Source organism: Abramis brama (genome assembly GCF_963993115.1).
Source record: "Abramis brama genome assembly, chromosome: 9".
Lineage (NCBI taxonomy): Eukaryota > Metazoa > Chordata > Actinopteri > Cypriniformes > Leuciscidae > Abramis > Abramis brama.
The window spans coordinates 2,025,250-2,052,458 of NC_139971.1; the positions used below are offsets into that span (position 1 = coordinate 2,025,250).

Here is a 27,209-nt window from a genome sequence, read left to right on the forward strand (position 1 = left end):
ATACTGAAGAAAACAAAGTGCCTACGGGCTTAGAATTGACATGAGAGTGAGTAAATGGTGGCAGAATTTTCATTTTTAGGTGAACTATTCCTTTAAGTCAAGTGGAAATCTTTGCCTCGGTGTCCAGGAAGCCTCTAATGGCCACTAGAGATGGAGGACTCGGTGCGAGCCGAAGTGGGAGCTAATCCATGGCTTTTACCAGCATGATGAGGCGGTCAATACCACCCTGAACGAGTCTGGAGAAGCTGTAATGAAGCTGGAAGCTCACAGGGTTTCGTGGCTGCGGGCTTGTTTGCTGTTGGCCTTCAGTTATCACAGCAAAAAGCCTTTTGAAGGGTTTTCTTGAAGTCGAGGGGTTGTTGATATCTTATAACTGTCATGTTATCACACACAGCTGATGCTAACGTTATCCAGCGCAACGTTGTCTGGCCTCTCTGAAGACTGACTCGTTCCTAAGGTGACACTCGTTAATTTAAGAAATTAATTTGAGCAAAGGAAATGAGGTCAGGAGAAAATGGAAATGGGTCTTTGAAAGAGGGTAGAGACGGAGCCGGGGTTTGGCGGCTGGTTTCTCTTCCAGGCGTGCGTTTCCCAAAGCATCGTTAGCCAAATGTGGTCGCAAGTTCTGTCGTTATCAGCAGTTCAACGAGTCGGTGTTTCCCGAAACCATCGCACAGGTGTGTGTTTGAGCGACCATGTGGACTCAATAAATCCTGATCTTGAGCAAAATAAGCAAGCTGACATTCAGTACAACCTGTGTCTTTTATTCAGAATACATACAAATGTCATTTACGTCTTTTAGTTTGTCAAGAGATTTAAAGTGTCGTTTTTGAAGAGTGTGCATGTGTGAACGAGCTCTAGTGTAAGAACGAGCCTATGAGTGAATCTGGACATAAAGCTAAATAACTGAGAGAAATGAGAAATAGTCCTCAGATGTCATGTCTGTAATTTATAGAAAAACATCTAGCGTTAATTCGATTTCAAACAGATTCATTAAAATTAGTCATTACTCCAACACCTGTGTGACATCATTAACCAACATGGTTGAACGACCAATTTGCGACAATATGGTTTCGGGAAACAGTCGCGACTAGAGCTAGTTGATTTCTTCAACAACGCATCGCACTATTGTAGTGAAGCAGCGAGTTACAGCGTTGTACGGGAAACACACACACCTAGCCGGTGTGAGAGACGGACGGTTAACAGGTCCCTGGATCCACCAAAGCCTCCACATAATCTCCAGCAAATTGAGTCTCCAGCTGCGGGACGGATGGAGGTGCAGCTTTGGATCAAAGAGGGAATCGATGCACTGGCCAGCCGACGAGAAAGAGCAAACCCGTCCAGTTTTTTAAAAGCAGCTAACAGGTTTTCTGAGTTTGCATGTGTTTTTTGTTGATCGTATTTGATACGTAAGACTTTTATGCCTCAAATAGTATGATAATAGTGAGAATATGGGGGAAACACCACCTCAATTTTATTCAGAGGCCCAAACTGAGGAAAAATATGCAATTTGGTGCAGATGCTGATATTTATATGAACAAAAATAAATGAAATTCTGATGCTTGTAATGTAAATCAATGAGATTTGTATCACAGAACAGCAGATACTGACATAAAATGCATATAAATATCAATATCTGCCAATAATGTCTTAGTTTCATGATCAAAGCTCTGTAGTTTTAAAACATATAATGAAATACAATGATGATTGAGAGATGAACAAATAAACCTTCATCAAAAGCCTGATGATCATATTTGATACTCACAATTTTTCTATAAAAAAAAAAAATGTATGGATAATCAAGTAAACCTGAGTTGCTTCAGTCCAGTAAGTGTTCAACTTAAAATTTTACAGTAAGTCATTAAAGTAAAAAGACACGTAAAGCATAATTATACTAAAAGACTTATCAATCAGACGACAGAAAGCATGGAGTAGATTGTGTGTGACAGGTTTATCAGCAAATGTTTGATCATGTTTATCATTTAGAGGTCTTAGAAATATGCAAATCAATTGATACAGTAAGCATTATGAGTTAAAATCTCTTTAATATCTCAAAATATATAAATATACATGGAAACTTCATCTTCTCAGGTTTCTCCTCAATTATCAGGGCTGTAAATGTGAGAGGACTGAGTTCAGGCGGTGGATTTCAAGGGTCGGCGGCGTTCAGGTTCAGACTGGTTAACGTTTTCAGGGAAATCACAAGTATTTCTGTCCTTTATCCACTTAAATATGAGAAATGGCAGTTTTAGGTCGATGCAGATAGCAGAAAATAGACTGTTACGTTGAATTAGTTTGTGTGTCTTGAATATGTCAACAAGAAGATTAGTCAGAGCCCAAGTCACCCGCAGCTCATGCCCACCATTTACAGTCAAAAGAAATGTGAAACATGCTTGTTAGTAATGCTTATATCATTTCAATTATGTTTAAACATATTTAATTGAGCACAGATCTGACCTTAAATGGTTGTAATTTATTGGCGCTTTGGAATACAGACCTAAGATTGGTCTCTTTTTAAAAAAGGATACTCAACATATTATTGTTGTGTAAGTGAAAGAACTTCAACTAAATGAAAGAGTAAAAAATTATAGAAGTTTAGGTTTACTGTAAAAGAAATGTGCTGAACTAAAAAAAAAAAAATTCATACAAAATATATATGTTACAACACATTTGGCCTCAAAATTGCTATAAAATCGAAGCCATATGTCTGAGCCGCTTTAAGGTTTTAACGCACCGGTTTCCAATCTCCAATTTAAAAACTTTTTCACTGGATGAATTTTGGATGTGTAAGCTTTCGAAAAGCTTTCCTAATTTATAATGATTACTAAAAGATGTGGAAAAAGGCAATAAAGAAGCGTGCCAAACTGAAAGTCATATTTATATTTCTTCAATATAGTGCACTGGAATAAATCGGTGTAGAATGTTCACTCAGAAATTGCTAGAAAATGTCATGCATTATTACAAAGAAATGGCAAGTAACATTGAATTAAATGTGGAATTTTGATGTAGAAAGATTGAAATAGTGTTCAAAGCAAACTCCAATAAGCTTTGCTTTATTTACATCTTTGTACAGTGAAGTTATGATTGATGTTGACCAGGAACATCTACTTTTGCTTTTGAACAAACCACTGTTGGATCTGATGAATCGCCTGAAAGAATCTCTACATTCGCAGCGCTTCTAGTCGGGGCAGCGCTGAGGGGTTAGGGCGACTCTAAGGGCCCACGCACTTCTGGAGAGAGGACTGAGATCGGTGTTATTAGTAGTAATGTAATAGGGGGTCCAACCTCATATTCTTTCATAGGGCCCAAAATTGCTAGCGGCGTCCCTGCTTCTGGTGAATAGCGTGCATCGTAGCGGACGCTGTGCAGAAGGAATCTAAGACAGAGTAAACAGTCTTTGATTCGGGGTTTAATCCCCCCCGTGCCGAGAGACGCTCCGGTCACACACTCGCTCTGTCTGTCGTGGGACTGAGACTTTATCCTCATCACTTGCTACTATCTCTCCTCCCATCACTCATCTCTCTCTTTTCCACTCTGTCCGTCTCCATCTATCTAATGCTGTGTGTGTGTGTGTGTGTGTGTGTGTGTGTCTGTTTTCAGATGTTCGGCCCCACTGGTAGAATAGAAAAACATTTTTCTGGACTCAAAATGTGCCTCATGTGGTCACATCTAAATTCACAGCTTTTATTGCAGCCAAGAAGCCCAGCCTGAAGCCCAGGTGAAGCCCAGGTGAAGCCCAGGTGAAGCCCAGGTGAAGCCCAGGTGAAGCCCAGCCTGAAGCCCAGGTGAAGAGAGCACTACAAATAACTAATAGATATCGCCATACTTCCCCAGTTCATTGATCACATTTGGAATTGCAAACATTTATTTTGTATTACAGGTTTTCTCAAATGTTATGTTTGAATATGCAAATTAGGCAACATCTAAGTAAATATTCACTGATGCGCAGAGCAGAAATCTGAAGCTTAGGTAAAGACCTTCAAAATGTGGTTACACTTTAATAGTTACATTGTACTTGTACTTACATTGATAAATACTGAGTAATATTAGTTAACTAGATGTACTATAGAGTTATGGTTTGGGTTAGGATTAATTGTGCATAATTTACTGTTATTACTCTAGTAAGTACATGTAGTAACGCGTAACTATGTCACCTTAAAATAAAGTGTTAACCAAAACTCTTGTTTTATTTTGTTGATATATTAGAGAAAGTTTTTTTTTATAAAGAGTTTTTATTTTATTTATTTTTATCACTCCATAAATACTGAAAATACTGTTAACAGCCAGAAAACAAACACATTTCCACCATGTTTTTGGGAATAAAATGCTCTATAAATCAGGCGATGATATATGAACAAACCTTCTGAATAAAGATAGAAATAAAACTGTAAAGTTTGGTGTGTGTAGATTACTGACTTTAAAGATATATACGCAAACAGATAAAGTGCAATAAAATAAACATATAAAACTGTATTTTGGACGCTTTACGCTTTACAGAGTTCCACAACTCTGAAACAACACAATACGAAAAGCCAAATAGCCCAAAATCTCTAAATGAAAAAAAAAAAAGATGTTATTAGCATCTTGCTGAAGGTCACAACCACATTTTCACATTTGCTCTGCTGCGACTTTACATTATCTACATCAACATAAGAGTAAACATAAAATCAAAACTCGATTTACCTTATCTTCATCAAAACACACTATCTTCAACTATCAAAAAGTAATAACTCGCGATGTCTCTGAACTGACTTTCCGTTCCAGCTGACATCAGAAATCCTGCTTGATACGTCAACTTTTCACAATCCAATCAATTCCGGATTGATAAAATCAAATCCTGTCCTAAATCTTTTCACGCTGAATATCCTGTATCGTATATATGGGTTGAGAACAGCGTTTCATTTTGACTTTAACCGCTGACATGCTGTTACTGTAAAGGCCACTTTTCAACGGTACAGGCTTTGTGTGGTATTGAAAAGAAACGAGCCTGCGGCACAGTCTGATGTTATTTGATCAGAGCTGCTCAAGTGAAGTCATTTCTGCCTCTTTTGGCTTGATTGAGCCTTAAAAGTGCTAGATCTCTGAAAGCATCCAACATGACTGTTGCATGGGAACAGAGATGTGATGGATATATGCAACGTAATCATGTTGGAAGGAATCGTTCAACCAAAAACTAAAATTCTGCCATCATTTAATCACACTTATGTTGATCCAAACTCTTTAATCTCAAGCAATTACAATTAACGATGACTGGAGCTTTCAAGCATCGAAAAGGACAAATAAGTAGTTCAAAAGTTTGGGGTCGGTACGATTTTATAATGTTTTCAAATATTTCCTGCTCACCAAGGCTGCATTTATTTAATCAAATATATTGTAGATCAGTTACATTTTCAAATATTATTACCATTTTCTATGTGAATATATTGTAAAATGTAATTTATTCCTGTGTCATTACTCCAGTCTTCAGTGTCACATGATCCTTCAGAAATCATGCAGAAACACACACACACACACACACACACAACCTTTCAGAATATATGGTGTTTTCGCCTCATTTTTGAAAAAATAAAATAAAATAAAATATTTTAAAATATCTCTTACTTTTGTGTTTCAAAGAAGAAAGAACATTGACGACTCAAGTGTGAATGGATGATGACAGAATGTCCATTTTGGAGCATCCGATTCCTTTAATGAGTCGTCTCATTATTATTTTAGCGAGGACATTAAAACACACCAAGCGTTCGGTCTGAAATCTGGACTGTCAGGAAGCCATGTTTGCTGTTGCATCACCGGCTCTGCTTCTGTGTGATAAACCAGTCTCTCAAATTACTGCGCTCAGGCAGAGACACTTAACCAAGCGTTAGACACTGCACTGGAGCAAAGATAAGTACTCTTTGTCCAAATGACACTCGTCCCTCTCATTACATGCTGTGAGACACAGTCTCCTCTCCGTATTGTGTCTTTCTGTCTCTGTCTACTTACTCTCTCTCTCTTGTGCTCTTCCCTAGAAAGAATTTCCACTCTCTTCTGACACTTAATTTCAAGCACTTGTATTTTATGACAATCCATAGGCAGCTCGTGTGGGCCTTTAACCGGAGCCGTAATGGGAGTGTTTATGTTATCGATGGCTTTTGCATGTTGTGCTCCGTCCCGTAGAGAATTCAGACGGGATTCGGCTTGCTGAGGGCAGAGCCAGTGAATCGACTCATTAATGAAATATATTGATCATCAAATTCAGTGCAACTACTAGCGGACTCCAGCGGGAGCGTTGTCTGTTTTAATCAGCATGATAATGCGACGCTTAAACAAAGGAAAATAAAAGCGGCTGCATATGATCTTATAACAATATTATGAATAATATAATGTGCTTAATACATATAGATGTTTTACTCCAAATCAATTTACAGTAGGGCAATTGCACCGAGTCCCTTTGGAGCAGCGATGGGTTAAGTGTTCTGCTCGAGAACACAATGGCGGTAGGACAGAAACAGGGTCTGTGTTTAATGGATCATCTCTAAGTGGGATCAAACCTGCCGCTTTACAGTTAAAAGCCTTCAGCAAACTGAATGAGGATACCGGTAATTGCCAAAATGTACCAAGGTAAGCATCAGAAGTGGCATTTCTATTCAAAGTGAGTGTGTATGAGTGGAAACCAAGTGGATTGTGTATGCAAAATGCTAAAAAAACAAACAAAAAAACAACAACACACACTCACAAGCGTGCACACACTGCATTAATAACAATAATATTGCAATAAGTTTCACTTTGTTAACATTAGATCTACCAACATTTTAACAGCATTTATTAATCAGTCAGTAAATGTAAAATTATTCATAGTTAATGTTCATTCATAATGCATGAATGTTCATTTAACTTGAAATGTAAAGCATTGTTATGCTGTAAAAGTACTGTGTTCATTGTTATCTTGATGTTATCTTGATATCACACACACGCACACACACATATATATATAAAGCGTTTGTCTGAAACACTGTCGAAATCAATTAATGTCTAAATTTAGTCAGTTCATTAAGTCATCGTCTGCCGACCCTCATGTCGCTCCAAACTCGCATGACCTTTTCATCAAAGTTATTAGCTATTATCAAAATGTCAAATGGTGATCACTAGCTGTCAAGTTTGTCTCTAATTTAAGTTCAGTTGTAATTTAAGAATTTTTAATTCATGCTCCCTCCAAAAAACCTGCCCATGGTAAAGAGTTGTCTTTATTATTAATGAAACCCATCACAGAATTGCCTAAATCACTCGTCTGGTTTGCGCTGCGTCTCCTACTTGAACATCGGAGGGAAAGAACGACAGCATTTCCCTCAGCGTTTGTTTGCGAGGATGATCTCAGCCTGGGGCGGTTAGCATTAATTAAAAAGTGCGGCAGCAAAAGCTTGAGGGGTTGGATTTGAGTTTGAGTGAATGGGAGGAGATGTGAAAAGATCTCAGACTCGTGTGAGATGCGAAATTCCTGCAGATTGACAGAACTGATGACTAATTCAGAGCTGTTTGTGCTGTTTTATGTAAGTTACTGGTAGAGTTACATAAGTCTTTTCCATCTCAGCACAAACTTGCAGCACTCTGAAGTCAAACAGGGTTAAAGGGTACAAACACACACGTACTCGAGCTCACACACACACACACATATGCTCTCAAACACCAGGAGCATTAGTTCTCTGTGGCCTATGAGGGGTAGAGATGGTTTAACTGTAACGCTTTTGATCTAACGCTCCCAAACGGGAAGAAAAGCAAATGTTTCTACAAGCAAAACTACTTGCTGATGTGTCAATACAACAAACACACACAGTAGGGACTTTCCATTGACTTTTTACACAGAGCTTATGATATTTCCCTACCGGCTAAATCTCATGGAAACCTTTTTACATTTTAATAGTTCAATTAAGATATTATTCTGTATGTTTACTAAGCCATTTTCCTCTTAACGGCCAATGACTAGCCTCAAAATGTATGTGACCTCAGCTTTTACTGTCCTTATGGGAACATGCAGTCCTTACAATGTAGGCGAAACCTCTCTCTCTCTCTCTCTCTCTCTCTCACACACACACACACACACTCAGGCAGAGTCTGCAGTCTCATTACGTGCGATGTGACCCCATTATTGTGCATCCCTGAAGTATCATCCAGCATTGAGTGTCATCCATCAGGCAGTCCTCTAAAACAGCCAAAAGAATTAAAGATTTTATCCAACATTCACCATCTACACATCTTCCCCTGGACTGATCATCAATACTCCTTAACGTAAACCTCTACAGACATCCCATACACACACACACACACACACACACACACACACACTCCCGTCAGCTTTTAAACATTTGACTTTATTTTTAGCCTGATCCATATGTAGTGTGGGCGTAGAGCCGTTTACGGGCTACTCCGAGTCCTGGTGTTTATAAATAGCCGGAGCGAGCATTATTCCCACATCATCAATCACATTCGGGAGCGAGGGAGAGACTCGAGGGTGTAGTTCTGCTGTAGTCTGGGCTTCATGAGCGGGACGGGCTAATCTGGAGGGGAACAGATGCCGGTGCCTCCAAAGATGAGCGATGATTCGGGAAGGGCGAATTTCTAACTGGTGTACAAGCCTAGAAATATTCAAAGTCCAAATGGAGCGAGAGGGAAACGAGTCTCATGATTGTAGCAGAAAGCAGAATTCATTATTTTCTCTCATACATGCGCAATGCTCATCACTTTCATTTCTAAACAAATTATTGCCCATTTCTGTTCCAAGTACATTTCTCACACACACAAATCTATTCAGCTGAAATGTGACATTGACGCAGACACACACTTGTCTTTTTTTTCAATGCAGTCAGCTCACTCCTAAACACTGAGAGAGGAACACACACACACACACACAGAGGAATCTTTTCATCTTGTAACCATGGCAGTTGGTAGAATACAGTAGGAATCCAGCCGATAACAAAGTGCTTACATAACTATTGCATTGCCAAGCCCGACTCCTACCTTGCACACCTCTTTCCCTTTTTCTTCTGCCTCTCACTTTCCCTTTCTATTTTCCAGCATGATCACTTTGTAGCAGTTCCATCATTAGGCATTGCAGCGGATCCCCGACATGTGTCACGTCATTGTCACGGGAAAAGCGCACTACTGTATCTTCTGGATAAAGCAGCTACACATCTTGGTTTTCAGTACAAAGAAATTCCTAAATCGATGTGTACAGCCGTCTGTGGAAAGCTAGTGATTATAGTTTATAAAGTTTTAATTATGGACATTTTTCTTAAACAAATGCATTGCTTCGCTTCAAAAGGCCTTTTTTAACCCCCCGGAGCAGTATGGATTACTTTTATGATGGATGGATGCACTTTTTTGGGGTTGAATTTTTCTCCAGCCATTCACTCTCAATACAAAGCTTGGAAGAGCCAGGACATTTTTTAATATAACTCCAATTGTATTCCTCATATACACCTAGGATGACTTCAGGGTGAGTAAATCATGGGCTAATTTTCATTTTTGGGTGAACTATGCCTTTAAGGCCGTTGCTCGCTTTGGTTTTCAGTGCAATGAAGCTACATTTACGCCTGGTACTCCTTCAACCTGGACAGCATTGATTATTTATCACTGCAACTGTTCTATCATTTGGCATTGCAAAGGATCCTGGACATGTGTCACGTCATTGTCACAGGAAAAGGCAATCTTCTGAATCTTCTGGATAAAGCAGCTACACCCCTTTCTTTCATTCCCACATTCTCAGGTTAAGGCTTTGGTTTTCAGTGCAATGAAGCTACATTTATGCCTGGAAACCTGGAAAGCATTGATTATTGATCTTGTCTTCAGGATAACACTAGTAGGATGAAATGAGTAGTGATCCTTACCTCCCGCAGTTCATGTGCCACATCTTTCAGCTCTTTGAGGATTCCTTCCAGCTGCTCAATCACCATCTTCATGTGGCTGCGGATCTGTTCTCTCTGACTGCGGGTCTCAGAGGGTTCCCGGGCTTGAGCTCCGCTCTGGGACATCCTTCACAGGCTTCTCACGGGCCGGGGAACGGAGCGCTGAGGGCAGGGCCGAGCCGAGCCACGATCCATGTCTGGGGCCTCCGGGAGCCGCAGTGCTACTGATCCGATCTGGGGCTCGGGACACACGGGAAGGGTTCAACATCTTAAATACGCCTGGGCAGCCGAGAGACCTCGCTGGGTCTGGGGTCAAGCCTCCTCTTGAGGTGTACGACGGGGCATCTCGGGGTTCGGGAGACTGACACGGATGGAACGGGAGATGCCGGAATCATTGAAGGATGCTATATCCGAGAAATACACACTCCAGGGGGAACAAACAAAATGTGGTTCATTTCATTGTAGCTTGTGTGGAAGAGTCCTTATGGGTGATTCTGGATGGAAAGCTGGTGTCTATGACGCAGAATTCTTCTTTTCCATGAAGACATGCTCGTATTCAGCAACTGATCCACGGCAAACTCTCATAAAATCCAATTTAGGAAGAAAAAGGAAACTCCCAAAGTTGCATTTCTTTCAGAGAATGATTGAAGTGCTTCTTTAAAAAAAAAAAAAACAATGTTTTGTCTTTTTTGTTTGGGTTTGAAGTAAAAAAAGTCAAACCAAAAGATGAAATATTCCAACTTTCATTTTCCTTGAACTGGATCTGGAATAAAAGGAGAGAGAGAGAGAGAGAGAGAGAGAGAGAGAGAGAGAGAGAGAGAGAGAGAGAGAGAGAGAGAGAGAGAGAGAGAGAGAGAGAGAGAGAGAGAGAGAGAGAGAGAGAGAGAGAGAGAGAGAGAGAGAGAGAGAGAGAGAGAGAGAGAGAGAGAGAGAGAGAGAGAGAGAGATGTTAGTTCAGTCAAAAACAGACGTGTGCTTCTATATAATGTGTGTACATATGTATGTTTGTCCTTGCGCATTTGTGAATGTCTGAAACGATAAACCAAGGCAACCGACTTAATGCTGTCAGAAATGATAACTACACTTACAAATAAGTGTTGTGATGATGTTTCACACGTAATCCCCCAAAGGGTGTCAGACGAAACGGTGCATCCTTCGCTCCGGGTCAGAGAAGCATTTCTCACACGTTTCCTTAAATGGAGACGGATCACAATCTTTCATGCCCTTTTTGAATAGCGCTTTGTTCTTCAAAAAAAATAAAAATCATAAGAGGAGGTAAATTCCATGTCTTTTTGCTCCAGGAGGATTGGAAGGGAAAGAAACAGGACAACTTGACCCTTCAAACCTCTGCTGCTGACAAAATTGGCAGGAGGCAATTTTTCACAACACCTGGAAAGACAGGAATGAGAGCAATTTCTCTGTGTATCTGGTAACGTCTCTCTCCCGGTCATTTTTTATTTCCCTCTCCCCCACTTTCTATTCTCTCAGACACACATCTTGATTTTCTCTTTTAACCGTGCTCAAGCTTCAATTTACTACACAAAATCAATTACAGACAGCAAAGAGAGACCAAGAAGAACAGATACAAATGAACACGCTCACCAAATTGAATCGCACCAGCCCCAGTGGAAATACTCTTCATAACACAGTGTTCTCTCTCACTCCTTCCCGCTCCCGTTTCTCCGCTGGTCAGTGATGTGCAGGTTTGCCTTTCCGTCCTCCTGAGAAGGAACAGCAGGAACACAGTTTTCGGATCGGCTGAGATCGGATCATCCTGTCGGTTTTGTTACCACGTCAGTCACCATCAACTGACTGTCTCCCTCCCACCTCTCTCTCTCTCTTTCCCACACACAATCCCACTCTTTAATGTCTTTCCTTTCACTTGTCCGTCCAGCCACACTCGCCCACCGTCAGAAGGAGGGTTCGTTCAGATCTGTCCTTCAGTGGGAGGAGGAGGAGGAGGAGGAGGAGGAGGAAAGATTGGCCCCGGTCCCTCTCTCTTCTGGAGCCCTGGCTTCTTCAATCCTGCGTGGAATCCTGGAACTCCTCGAATGCGCTTGTTGCCGCGGCGACCACTAGATTCCGTCTCGCATTCCGTCTCCCCGGTGATGCTGACACCTCCTGTCGCCGTGACGATGGAGGGATGCTGCCTTTGCCTCCGATTTGAAACCCTGTGGATTCACACGCACTCTGGTCCCCTCTCTCTCTCTCTCTCTCTCTCTCTCTCCCTCTCTCTCTCTCTCTCTGTCCCTCCTGCCAGATGGAGGGAGGAAGAGGCTGGAGTTTATGGACAGGCTTTGGCTGCTAGTGGAGACGGCTCTCTCACTGCCTCTAAAGGATGGGGGGGGGGGGAGGGACCGGTTTAAAGAGACAGTAGCGAGATTCACACTGTAATTCTATCTCTTCGTCTATTCATAGCCCTCCATTTTATTTATGGGTGCCTATAACCCTTCTCTCTTCTAGTGTATGTTATACACCCCTTTTTTTACGAAGCACAAATTTGCTGGTTTGTTATAAAAATATCATCATCTAACATCTTTAATATTTTACACTCTAAAAAATGCTGGGTTGTTTTAATGTTGGGTCAAATATGGACAAACCCAAACAGTGGGTTAAAAATGCAATTAAAAAGATTAACCTAATGGCTGGGTTTGTCCATATTTGACCCAAAATTGGGTTAAAACAACCCAGTATTTTTTGTGTGTGTGTGTGTTTTTGAGACATAATAAACATGTTTGCTGTTTTGAATATTTTTTCTAGTTTACAATAAGCACAAATCCTAGAGGGTTTCTGTAGTTTTATGTTCTTTCACCACTCACAGGCACCAACAAATTGAGAAAATGATGCTGAGTAAAAGATTCCCTTTTGTATCTTCCTCTTTGATCAATAAAACATTTCCCCCTTCATAAACTCCGCACATTAACACAATGTGCACACTTGGCATCAAACATATGTTTAGAGTCGGCACACTGTGTTTTTAGAGCGCTGTATTGGCTTTCTCTGTATTTGTTCTTCTCCATACATTTCTGTAGTCATTTCAACTGAAACCACTTCACGCAATGACTCAATTCAAACTGTGTTTTGCAGATCATTTCAGCTAATTTGGGGATTTTTAAAAACTTTCTAGTTGATAATGTAACTGTCAATCATCATATTTTCATTTGCATTCCAATTAGCCTACACTTTTCCTTAGAGCAATTTGCATACAGAATTCTAATTGGTCTTTCTTTCTTGTATCCATTGAACTATTCCAGCCAGCAACGGCTAAATCGCAGAACAAAAGCTTGAAACCTAAACTTACCTTTTAAAACGTACCTCATTTGATGCATGCTCTGCATGCGCTGAAATTCTCTTCAGGAAATTCAAATCTAGTTATGACGAGTGTATCATGTGGGTTAATTAAGGGGCTATTATTGATCTACAGCTATGAAGAGTGTGATGGGTGAATTCTCCATTTCCAAAAGCAAATGCGTCCCAAAGGCTCTACGTATCTGTGAAATAAGATTATCTATAATGCCTCGGGTGCTTGAATTCGCTTATACGTAAAGCCAAAGTGTGTAGCTGTGTGTGTGTGTGTTCACATGTAGGGTCAGAGTGAGTGTGTGTGTGTGTAGGTGGAGGCTGATGTGGCATTATTCTCACAGATCTATGTGGAAGTGAGTAGGCTTTGAGAAGCAGTCGTACTGCTGGATGACAGAGAGATGTCCTTGCGATCCTTTAAAAGTCACAGATCATTTCAAACTCTTATACACCTTTTCAGCCATCCATAATCCTGTTTAGCATAATTTGGTGTCTAATGAACATTGATAACGGAGTCTGCTGTTGCACATTTGTAATCGTTGAAGAATCATCGACACACACACACACACACACACACACACGAGTATCGGCGTTTGACTGCCTTCGTCGCCCCTCTCCTGCCGGTATGATATTTCTTCAACGCTAAGGTCATTCTGACTGCTGGTTTTTACTAGCAGAGCTGGAGCGAGGCCAAGGAAATATCAGCCCCACTTAATATTTCTGTCCTGGATTTATTGCACCTGGCCCGATTATGGGGAAGTTTTATAGAACGCAATATTTTTCTAGCAGGGCCTCACGCTGGTGCTTTCACAGGTGTACCTCCAGAGGAAATCACTCGGGTAATGTGGTACTACAGAGAGAGGGCAAGGGAATAAAGAGAGAGAGAGAGAGAGAGAGAGAGAGGGAGAGAGAGAGGAATAAAGAAAGTGTTGGAGGAGAAGAAAGCGAGAGTCTAGTGGGAGTTTATTTGACCACTTCTGTTTACACAGTATTGAGCAATCATAGCCCAGTTATTTGATACTTCAAGATCAAGTATCTTTTTATTAGACGAGTCAGTGTTTGGCTGGCTTACTGCGCGCCGAGAAGCAGCCGACGTGTCTCAGTGTGTGTGTGAAGATTTATTTTTTCTCATAAACCCAAACTTGAGGGACCCGGCCGGTCGATGGAGGTGTTCTAACCCTGCTCCTGTTTCTTTGTCAAAATATAGCCTCTCGTCCATCACAGCCAGAGCTTAGTGTTGGTCAGAAACTTCATGCTTCACACGGCTATTTTAAGATGCATTTGAAGCACACATCATTTTTTCTCATTGCAAACCTGTGATTCTCCTCTCCACAAGGTGGCGCAGTGGTGTAGTGAAGTCCCTGAAACTCACAAAAGAGCAACACAGAGAACACTGGACCTGTGGCATCAGGATCTGCTGTTCATTTACAAGAATGTTTTGGAAATAAATTTGGAATTTCTGTTTTTAAAGATGCACTGTTTGGTTATTACATCATTATTAATTTAATAAAATATTTATGTGAAGTATGAGGAGAAGTATCCTATCATAACTCTCCCTGCATTTGAGAAGTATCCTATTTGGTGTTTTATTTTATTTTAATTTCACACATGAGGTCAACAAAAATAAAGCAGGGTTATTAGAGTTAACTAAAACTAATATATATATATTATTATTTTATATATATATATATATATATTTGTTACTGGAAATTAAAATTAGTTAACTGTGATAAAATAAAATTTGTTGGCAGAAGTTGGCAAAAAAAAAATCATTTAGTGATGTACTAAAATTACAAAACAAATTATTAAAAATTAATAAAAACTACATTGATATTTGAAAAAAATAACAAAATTAAATTACTAAGGCTTTAAGTAAAATTAAAAATGAATACTAATTCAATATATTAATAAAAAATTCTAAAATAACACTGATTTAAAGTAAATATGACACTAACATTGTATATTTCCTTCATTCACACACGTTTATACACAGAAATTAGACTTCATAGTCACACTTTATATTAGGTATCTTACATTAAAGGGCACCTATTATGCCCCTTTTTACAAGATGTAATATTGGTCTTGGGTGTCCCCAGAATGTATTTGTGAAGTTTCAGCACAAAATACCCCACAGTTAATTTATTATAACCATTTGAAAATGTCATTTTTGGGGCCTGTTTTAAAAAGAGCTGTTTTGGTGTGTACCACCTTAAATGTAAATGAGCTGCATATCCCCGCCCTGCTGGACCCAGATGATGAAGAGAGTCCGGCAGAAGAAACACGAATGAGAATGGACCAAGACGTCTCGGAATGGTTATTTGATACATTTATGTACTTACAAAGTTTTAATCGCGTCCCCTTTGCAATTATGGATGTGCAACACACACACACACACGAATTGTGATAACGTTCGCGCAATTTTTTTAAACTACGCACACACACAAATACTGTGATAACGTTTGCTAAGTACAAACAAAATTATATTTATGCGAGGGGTGCTGTTGCGTCATGTTGACATTACTTGTCGTACAGGTGCTTATGTGTTAAATGTGAGAAGATGGCTACAGAACCAGAAAACACATGCTGCAGGGAGATAGACGTTTATATACTGTCTATGGAGATAGAGCAGACTTTAATTTATTTACATTTGTAATTGCTGAAAAAAATGATACGTGACATAAAACTGTCTGACGTTGTTTGTTGAGACATCCTATGACGACGACAATAAATAGCTTTAGACGCATTTGTTGTTGAACTGGTTGACATCGATTGAAATGACTATTTGCTCAAAAATCATAAAATACACTTACTTCTTCTGGAGGTGATGTCGGATCGCGAACAGTAGGCAACGATCCACACTTGAGGATTAACTTTAACCCTCGTTCACTAAACAGTCAGTCAGAAAATGATTCGCGCAAACATAAACGTATTTAGGAAGTTTAAGTGGCACCTTTTCTTCATAAATAAAATCCATCCGCTGTGTTTTCAGTGGCTCTGATGTCAGTGAAGACTACTATGTCCATTCTTACATCCCACAACAGAACACCTACATTTCTTAGGAGACATTATCGGCTGTCGTTGAAACAATGGCGATGGTGTACAGATCACTGAGGGCGGGGTAACCACAGTGTCAATCAAACCACGTCGGTGGGGCTTGCACAATTCTACGTCACATTGCACCGAATCTTAGAACAGCTCGTTCTGAGACAGTGCTTATGATTTATTGAGATAGTAAAAAAAACACTGGGTGGATTTTTATCATTCTAGGGTGGTTTTGCTCACACACTGCCAACACACATTTATGTTCAAACACCATGTAAAAGTGAATTTTGCATAATAGGTGCCCTTTAAATAATAATAATTGTTAGCTACAATGTACTTATTCATGAAATTCTTGATGTTGTTTTGCAAAACACTTGTGGGATCCGGGTAAGGTTAGGGACAGGTTTGGTGGTATGGGTTGGTTTAAGGGTTGCTTAAGATGTAAGGGAATGTCAGAAATGAAAGGTTAAAAAATTAATTACAACTGTAATTACATGCAGGTGTTTTAAAGGGGTCATTAACTGCATTGTTTTATCATGTTTCCTGGGATGCACTTATAATATTAGTATGATTTTTACATCAAAAATTGTCATAAGAAATAAAAGGCATTTTTCCTAACCTGATTTTAGCCTCTAACTTGAACACTCTGTTTAAAGGGGTGTGTCTGTGTGAGACTTCAGTGTAAACGCCCACTTCTGTGATTGGCTGTGAGACTTCAGTGTAAACGCCCACTGCTGTGATTGGCTGTGAGACTTCAGTGTAAACACCCTCTGCTGTGATTGGCTGTGAGACTTCAGTGTAAACGCCCACTGCTGTGATTGGCTGTGAGACTTCAGTGTAAACACCCACTGCTGTGATTTGCTGTGAGACTTCAGTGTAAACGCTCACTGCTGTGATTGGCTGTGAGACTTCAGTGTAAATGGCATGTAGCCGATCACAGACATGTTGAGCGCATGAATGCAGTGATCTCATCATTGCAACTCGATTTCTGCTCACTAACAAATGCTTTCATCATAACTAACAGTGCAAACATGTAAATAAGAGGTTTGTTGATTAATATGTGAGTTTTGGCGCGAGTCCAGAACTCAGTCACTGATAAACTCAGTGATAAACGTGTTGTTTGATTGACAGCTCCAGAGATTGTAAAGGGAGCGTTCTTTAATCGATTTTAAATAACAGATTATTTTCATCCTACTAAAAGAAACAATGTCAAGTTGACCTGGTTTGATTTACTGACACATCTGACTGTACATGAATCACTACATATCAGAAATCACTGGTCACAGATCAGACATTAGAATTAACACACATGTTGTGGCATTACTGTCTATTCCATATAGTAAAAGTCTGTTTGCAAAGCCTGCGCCGAAATTGTGACTGATTTACCAAAGAATCCACAGTGAAATGTACCAAATACTAATAAATAATGCTACACTGAGACATTCACATTGTTGAAAATAAATAACCACATTCCTAGCATTAGGATCCTTTGAAAGGTAATGTTTAATGTTGTGCCAGTGATCCTGTATTGCTCTTCTCTTCTTCATCTCACTAACACACCAGTGGGCGGGGCCAAAGTTGCGATGATGAAGTAGGCGTTGATCTTTTTATGCATTAGCTGTCTTTCACCGATTCCACAACGAGTCGTTCGCTGGGCTTGGTTTCAGTAAAGCTGATTTTGGACTAACCAGGAAGTTTTTAGTTCTGAAACTTACAGGATATTTTTATAGTATGAAGACCTGTTATATGTCAAAATCTCTCAATTCATGACCCCTTTAAAATATTAGTACAATGTAAAAACATGTATGTACACAATACGTGCACTGTTTCAAATATAAAACTGGGACCATAACATTTCACTATTTATTGCAGAATAAGCCACCTGAAAGACCGCGGTCATATGCATTACAGTGACTTTACCACAATTACGTTTTTTTACAGAACTAAGAATAGCTCGTTCAATGATAAAATCATTATAACACACATCCTCGAGTGGCTTATTGCTTCCTCCACACATTTATAGACCTGAACTTCACAGTTTACATTTGTTCAGCTCATTTTCCTTATTTGTCAGATGCATAAATGTGTGTGTGAGCGAGTAGCTTGCCATGATGTTATTCCAGTGCATCTGCAGGACGGTTAAAAATGTAAGTGATAATTTGTGTGCATTTACTGCCAAGTGAGAGAGAGAAAGAGAGGTCATCCATCCCATCATTTCATTTACCCGCTCACTCTTCGTCCTTATTTGGGGAGTTGGGGACATTTAATATTCAACAATATTATTGATCTGCCTTACTTCAGGTGGACGATGACGCAATTTTCTTCTAGAAACAAACTTTGGTGTATAATTTTCATGTTATCACTGTGAAGATGCTTTGATACAATCTGTCTTGTAAAAAGCGCTATATAAATAAAGGTGACTTGACTTGACCTTATGGCTGATCAGTGTGTCCTCCAGTCCTCGTCTCTCTCACACACATCTTCTCATGGTCCTCGGGTCGGTGTGTTTTGCTGTTTGCCGAGGACGAACTGCGCATCACCAATCATCATCCTTATTCCTCATTCATCAGGAGTCCCACCAATACAGATCCTCACATTTCCCTCCTCGTTTAGAGCCGCGCGCCTTTCAGGAAACTCAACGTTACGCCAGTTATGTAATGCTTAAGAAACCGGACTGCATTGGAAATGTCAGCGCGCAGCCATGATGAGGTATGGGATGTGATGTGGAGATTGACACGCAGGGTGTTTGACTGAGAAGTGCAGATTACTGGTGTCGGCATCTTTTGATTCACTTGCAGCTCGAGCAAACACAATCAAGGCCGAGGTGTCACTCAATATCATCGCTATGGAGACGAGTGCGGATGCTGTGCCATTCTAGCACTTTCCGCTTAGATAACGTCTCATTTTACTATGCTTGGCTTCAGTAAATAAAGGAAACATACGAGCTAGTTCTGCTTTTGACTGAAGCTGCCATTGGTGTCACAGCAACTTAACACAGATTTCTAGGAATAGCGGCAGTGGGGATTGTTGAATGCTTTGTGCATGTATCTTTTCCAGTTACTTTTTGCTATTAAATGAAAAGGTCCCCAATAATAATAGATATGATATGATATAAAATGATATAAGATGATATTAATTGATATGAGATATGATATGATATGTGTATTATGATTAACTCAAACGGCAACACAGAAGAAGAAATGTTGAACAATGTCTTGGCTGCTCTTTTCCACATTATGTTGTGCTTTATAGTGCTTTATGCACTTTATTCCATGTCTTCACAATGCATACGATAGCTTTGTGTGACGATGAAAATACAGATATTTAACTATTAATATATTAATAGTTCAATATCTAGTGATGTTAATCACTGGAAATCTTGTCGTCTTCTGAAGCTCTTAAAATTTAATATGCCACTTTTAGGTCTTAAGGTCTTTCAATGCGTCTAAAGGCTCATTCAAAATGTTTTTTTTTTGTTTTTTTTTGGTTCATGGGTTAAAAAAAATATTCTATTCTATACTTGAACCCATTTAAGCCCACCGGCAACTATAGTTGCCGCAGTGTATAGTTGTAAGTATTTCTCAATGACATGCAAGCAAACAACCAAATAAAGAATTTCAAGAAAAAAAAAAAAAGGTATTCACTTCCTTCCTATCACATGAGGTTTTTTTTTATTTTATACTTTGTCAAAAGTCCAAGCAGCAACTATAGTTGCCGGTGGGCAAATGCCTTGTAAGTACATATATCATGGGAAAATGGGGTATACTGTGTTAATAGGATAATTGTCAGGTTTGGCATAGACGAAACAGACAGAATGGTAAGTTAAATGCTTTAATTTGCAGAATGGATCGGTACAGCGAAACAGGTGAGTAAACAGTAAGTTGAATATCAGATGATAGCTTAACTGAAGTATAACCAAGTCTCTCTCTCTCTTTCTCTTGCAGATGATGATGAAGGAGTTCCTTAGAAGACGGAATGATGACTGGCTGAGAAGATCGGGATCGTAGGTAGGAATACAGGTAAGTATGGCAGAGAGTCTGTGTCATGTGTAGACGAGATCAGACAATGACTGAATGTTTGTAGCAGGTATATATGGGTGAACTGATGATGAGGTCCAGGTGACGGTGATTAGTAATCAGGTGACAATGAGCGTGTGAATGACTGAGTGGGCGGAGTGAGGGAATGAGTGGAAGGAGATGGTGATGGAATCCTGACAATAATAAATCAAGGTTATTGGTCTTGTTTAGTGCATAAACATAACTTAACCCTTTAAATTGCATCTCTACTGTTCATAAATTGTCTGTATGTACTTTTATTTTTGTTATTGGCCATTTTGTTATTATTTATTTATTTATTTTTTTGTTTGTTTGTTTGTTATATAGATATATTTTTTTCTTCATTCTATTTATTTTTATTTATTTATTTTCATTTAACTTTTTGATACAATGCCCTGTTATGGCTGCACTTTGTTCTGCACTATGTTCCACCACTTTAACCCTTGTGCGCTGTTCGTTTGCGGTTTACAGTCGGGCTGTTTGGGGTCTCAGAGACCACAGGTAACAAAGTGTAATTTTGTAACAATATATATATATATATATATATATATATATATATGTGTGTATCAGTTTATTAATGTTTTTACTCCCCATTTGGACATTTCTACTCCACAAAATGTATATAAATAAATAAAACATTTTTTTTTTTTTTTAAATAGGTTTTTATAAAAAAATACAAAAATACAATTCACCTTATAAAAGACCCACATTTCTAAATTTCATTCATGGGGATAATATGGATAATTTGACATGGTTTAGTGTTTTTTTGTTGTTGTTGTTGTTTTTTTTGTTTTTTTTTAGATTTTTGCCCATATAAGATTTTTGCCCATATTTTGGAAAATGCATTTTTAAAAGTAAAAAAATAAAAAAATAATCACTTTAACCAGTTACAATTATTATAATTGTAATTATAACAATAAAAGTTACTTTTTGTCTAAGTTTAGCAGTTTTTGTACTGAAAAAAAATAAATCTGTTTTTCAATAATGTTACATTATGATTAGAATCAAACCTGATCAGGATGTTACAAAGAGAAAAGTTTTTAGAGTTAATCATTTATTTCAAACAACTGTTTTTCATATAATTCTACAAATTTACAAATTTCACACATTTCTGTCTATGTGTGTTCTGTGTTGTTTCTGATTTTGATTCAGTTGTTTCATTTGATTCTAATCATAATATAACATTATTGAAAAAAAAAACAGATTTTTTTTTTTTTCAGTACAAAAAGTGCCTAAACTTTGACATAATTGTGATTTCATAATATGTAGATATGAATACAACTGGAAAAACTTGAGAAAAGATGTATTTCAGTTAGTCAAAAAGTAAATAGTGGTGCTCTGCAGCCATCTACTGGTTAAAGTGATAATGTGTTACTTTTAAAACTGCATTTTCCAAAAGATGGGCAAAAATCTTACACTAAACCATGTCAAATTATCTATATTATCCCCACTAATGAAAGTTAGAAATGTGGGTCAAAAAGAGCCCGAACAGCGCACAAGGGTTAAGACAAATGGATTTGTTGTTTGTTGTGTTTTCATATTCAAGAGATTATAAGCTAGATGCAGTTTTTTTTGGGTTCGCATCAAATGTTCTTCGACTTTTATACATAATACATTTGTTTATGAATAAAGATTGATCTGTTGAAAGCAGTTATTTTAAGATAGATGCCAAATGTTCTCCTCCTGTTCATATTTGACATTGAGGGGGTGCATACAACATAGTTGCCACACATTCAAATACGATTTTCAAGAAAGAAAGAAAAAACCTGGGGAAAATAAATGCAGAACATGTTCACATAGGACACTATTAACACGACTATATGCATGAAACCATTCAGAAAAATTTGGGCACAAATGGGTTAATTAAAATAAACTTTTACTGAAATAAGTGCCAAATACATATATGCCAATGAAACATTTCTCATTTTCAAATAATTTAACTTGATGTACAAAAATTACTAAAATTTTTGTAATGAAAACAAAAATAAAAAATATAATCTCATTAAAAAAAGTAATACAAACTATAATAATTTTATAGTCATGTTTCATTGACGATATAATTCATATAGGTTAGAAACCAAATTTTTTTTGGTGAACTATCCCTTTAATAACTTAAGATGACTCAATTCTGACCTTTCAAATTTGACCCTTTTCAATTAACTAGTATTCAGTCTCATTCTCTTTATACTCATGTTTTCTTTCTAGAAATGAAATTAAATGAAAGCATGTTGGCCTTGGAGTCTGTTTCAGTGAATCAATATGGAATAACAGAAATGCAAAACAGAATTTAATACTTAATACCTAGAAATAAATGCATGCAGGTGGTTGCACATTGAGTCTGCCTTAGCGGATCAATATAAATAACAAATGCAAAACGTACCTAATATTTGGTGAATAATATCTTGTGAAAAGTTTGAATAAAAGTTTTACTTTCAGCTTGCAGCTGGAAATCCAATAGCAGTGCTCTGAAACAAATCAGATTCCAAATTATAGAGGTTCACAATGTTACAGAGAAAATCCTGTGTGTGAAATACCAGTGGTCACACATAACAATAGTGGTTCCAGAGGTTTATTCTGCAGTTTTGCCCCCTAGGATATTCCTGGTAATGCAGGCTGAAGGAAGGGGAAGCCATCCCACTTATCACAGAGCAGAAAGTGTTCAGTAGGCGTCCCTTCAGCGCTTCTCCAAGCCTGTCATCGCGGCTACAGGCATGCATCTGTTCGCTCGCAGTCAGTTCTGTCCGTAGCCTTGAGCATCAGCTTAGGTGCTCACACACACACACACACGGGAAAATCCTTCCTCGTAACAGAGCACATAATGCCCTGCTGTCGTTCCTCTGTGAAACTGAGTGCTCTATTTAGGGTGCAGTCAGAGGGTTGTGCGAGCTAAGGTGAAAAACACAGCAAAACACAAGCACTGATCCTCACGAGAACAACCCATTTGTCTTACTGACCTCTGCACACAGAAAACGCCTCGTGCACACGAGTCAGAGGACAGCAAACCTGAACTGGGGAATAATAACCGGCCAACATGGCCTTCACTATCACCAAAGACACAGTAAGGGGAAGAAGGGCTCAAATATCTTGGGTTATTTTGTTCTACCCAAATCCTGGGTTGAGCCTTTTGGGTCAATTTGTGGGGTTATTTTTATAGTGTTTGTGTAGTTTTTGTGTTACCCAGCTCCTGGGTCAGACATAACAACCCGATGTTTGGGTAGTTTTTGTGTTACCCAGATCCTGGGTCAGACGTAACAACCCAATATTTGGGTAGATTTTGTGTTACCCAGGTCCTGGGTCAGACGTAACAACCCAATATTTGGGTAGATTTTGTGTTACCCAGGTCCTGGGTCAGACGTAACAACCCAATGTTTGGGTAGTTTTTGTGTTACCCAGCTCCTGGGTCAGACGTAACAACCCAATATTTGGGTAGTTGTTGTGTTACCCAGCTCCTGAGTCAGACCTAACAACCCAATATTTGGGTAGTTTTTGTGTAACCCAGCTCCTGAGTCAGACCTAACAACCCAATATTTGGGTAGTTTTTGTGTTACCCAGCTCCTGGGTCAGACGTAACAACCCAATATTTGGGTAGTTTTTGTGTAACCCAGCTCCTGAGTCAGACCTAACAACCCAATATTTGGGTAGTTTTTGTGTAACCCAGCTCCTGGGTCAGATGTAACAACCCAATATTTGGGTAGTTTTTGTGTAACCCATCTCCTGGGTCAGATGTAACAACCCAATATTTGGGTAGTTTTTGTGTTACCCAGCTCCTGGGTCAGACGTAACAACCCAATATTTGGGTAGTTGTTGTGTTACCCAGCTCCTGGGTCAGACCTAACAACCCAATATTTTGGTAGTTTTTGTGTTACCCAGATCCTGGGTCAGACGTAACAACCCAGTGTTTGGGTAGTTTTTGTGTAACCCAGCTCCTGGGTCAGATGTAACAACCCAATATTTGGGTAGTTGTTGTGTTACCCAGCTCCTGAGTCAGACCCAACAACCCAATATTTGGGTAGTTTTTGTGTAACCCAGCTCCTGAGTCAGACCTAACAACCCAATATTTGGGTAGTTTTTGTGTAACCCAGCTCCTGGGTCAGATGTAACAACCCAATATTTGGGTAGTTTTTGTGTAACCCATCTCCTGGGTCAGATGTAACAACCCAATATTTGGGTAGTTTTTGTGTAACCCATCTCCTGGGTCAGATGTAACAACCCAATATTTTGGTAGTTTTTGTGTTACCCAGATCCTGGGTCAGACGTAACAACCCAGTGTTTGGGTAGTTTTTGTGTAACCCAGCTCCTGGGTCAGACATAACAACCCAATATTTGGGTAGTTTTTGTGTTACCCATCTCCTGGGTCAGACCTAACAACCCAATATTTGGGTAGATTTTGTGTTACCCAGGTCCTGGGTCAGACGTAACAACCCAATGTTTGGGTAGTTTTTGTGTAACCCAGCTCCTGGGTCAGATGTAACAACCCAATATTTGGGTAGTTGTTGTGTTACCCAGCTCCTGGGTCAGACCTAACAACCCAATATTTTGGTAGTTTTTGTGTTACCCAGATCCTGGGTCAGACGTAACAACCCAGTGTTTGGGTAGTTTTTGTGTAACCCAGCTCCTGGGTCAGACATAACAACCCAATATTTGGGTAGTTTTTGTGTTACCCAGCTCCTGGGTCAGACCTAACAACCCAATATTTGGGTAGTTTTTGTGTTACCCAGATCCTGGGTCAGACCTAACAACCCAATATTTTGGTAGTTTTTGTGTTACCCAGATCCTGGGTCAGACGTAACAACCCAGTGTTTGGGTAGTTGTTGTGTTACCCATCTCCTGGGTCAGACCTAACAACCCAATATTTTGGTAGTTTTTGTGTTACCCAGATCCTGGGTCAGACCTAACAACCCAATATTTGGGTAGTTGTTGTGTTACCCATCTCCTGGGTCAGACCTAACAACCCAATATTTTGGTAGTTTTTGTGTTACCCAGATCCTGGGTCAGACCTAACAACCCAATATTTGGGTAGTTGTTGTGTTACCCAGCTCCTGGGTCAGACCTAACAACCCAATATTTGGGTAGTTTTTGTGTTACCCAGATCCTGGGTCAGACGTAACAACCCAGTGTTTGGGTAGTTTTTGTGTAACCCAGCTCCTGGGTCAGACATAACAACCCAATATTTGGGTAGTTTTTGTGTAACCCAGCTCCTGGGTCAGATGTAACAACCCAATATTTGGGTAGTTTTTGTGTAACCCATCTCCTGGGTCAGATGTAACAACCCAATATTTGGGTAGTTTTTGTGTAACCCAGCTCCTGGGTCAGATGTAACAACCCAATATTTGGGTAGTTTTTGTGTAACCCATCTCCTGGGTCAGATGTAACAACCCAATATTTGGGTAGTTGTTGTGTTACCCATCTCCTGGGTCAGACCTAACAACCCAATATTTTGGTAGTTTTTGTGTTACCCAGATCCTGGGTCAGACGTAACAACCCAGTGTTTGGGTAGTTTTTGTGTTACCCAGCTCCTGGGTCAGACATAACAACCCAATATTTGGGTAGTTTTTGTGTTACCCAGCTCCTGGGTCAGACCTAACAACCCAATATTTGGGTAGTTTTTGTGTTACCCAGATCCTGGGTCAGACGTAACAACCCAGTGTTTGGGTAGTTTTTGTGTAACCCAGCTCCTGGGTCAGACGTAACAACCTTAAAAAAAAATAATAAAAAAAAGGTTTCGAGGATTTAAGTTAATCTGTAAACATTAATTTATGTATGAAGAAAAGAAAAAAAAGATGAAGAAAAAAAGAAAGAAAAAAGCTAGGACTATAGTAAAAAATAATCAATCCAGTATGCTGGGTTAAATAAACAACCCACTATGTTGGTAAAAATTAACCCAACGTGTTCTGTCCTATATTTACCCAGCCCTTGGGTTGAAAACAAACCCAGTGTTTTTTTAGAGTGCATTTTTTAGAGCAAAGCAAACGTCTCTGCTACAGTATCAGTTACTGTAACTGCAACCGTACGTGTCGGATCAATTTCAGCTCTGGGAAAGTTAGATCAGTTTCACGAAAACAATAAAAGCTTGATATATTTATGGGAAAAGGCCACATATCACAGTTACTTTAAATCGTATCTACTTTACTATCGTTTGTCAGACGAAGACACACGATGATGAAGATAAAGTTCCAACAGAGTCTTTAATACTCATTCCCAGGGTAAATGAGCAGAAGGAACAGATTAAAACACAACACACTCCGACGAGACCGGACACTGAACACTGACAACACAGGAACTTAAGGACTACTACAAACAAGGTTGATTAATAATACACAGCTGAACTAATGACTAATCATATCAGTTACCATGACAACTAACGAATGGCGGGAAAACTAAAAGGCAAACTAAAGAATACAAACTAAAAGTCCATGAAAATGACACTGAACAGACACAAAAATAACAGACAGTCGGTGACAATGTCATATTGACTAAATGTAAAGGCCCACTGAAAGGCCTTGAAAAGTGCAGCTTTATTCAGTGTGTAGACGTAATGAAACAGGTTTGAAACAACATGAGGGTGAGTAAATGATGACAGAAATTTCCTTTTGAAGTGAATTTATCCTTTAAAGGACACTTCCAAAAGTGTCAAAATCAAATCAAAAGTCAGAAACTAAAACAAAACTGCGGGTACATCCAATGCACAGAACCGCCACAGTGCTTTTGTGCAAGCGTTCCGACTGGCTTGACTAAAACAATATGATTTTAACAAAATGTGAATCCTCTAATCAGCTTAAACGGGTCGAATCTCATGGCACACCGCGGAGCCCGTGATGCATCTCCCATTCACCTGGAAACTAAAGAGGGATTTTCTCTGTGATCTGCACACCCGTGGGGAACTGCGAGAGCGAGAGAGTCCCGCTTCAGTCGGCAGAGCGGGTGACAGAGATTC

The 27,209-nt window shown here is 39.2% G+C and overlaps 1 protein-coding gene across 6 annotated transcripts in view; it reads right to left on the minus strand.

The window, feature by feature from the left end:
* The window catches only part of insyn1 (inhibitory synaptic factor 1), a 74,800-nt gene extending 62,663 nt beyond the window's left edge, over window positions 1–12,137 (minus strand). Inside the window, exons 1-3 of one of the 6 annotated variants that reach the window (XM_084124567.1) lie at window positions 11,481–12,137; window positions 10,967–11,267; window positions 9,861–10,641 (exon numbers count right to left, since the gene is read on the minus strand). In XM_084124567.1, the coding sequence (XP_083980693.1) occupies window positions 9,861–10,004 (144 nt within the window). In that variant the 5' untranslated portion in view covers window positions 10,005–10,641; window positions 10,967–11,267; window positions 11,481–12,137. Of the gene's footprint in view, window positions 1–9,860; window positions 10,642–10,966 lie in introns of all 6 variants that reach the window. The other 5 variants (XM_084124569.1, XM_084124570.1, XM_084124566.1 and 2 more) reach the window with 5 other exon arrangements.
* Between the last annotated feature and the right edge of the window lie 15,072 nt (window positions 12,138–27,209).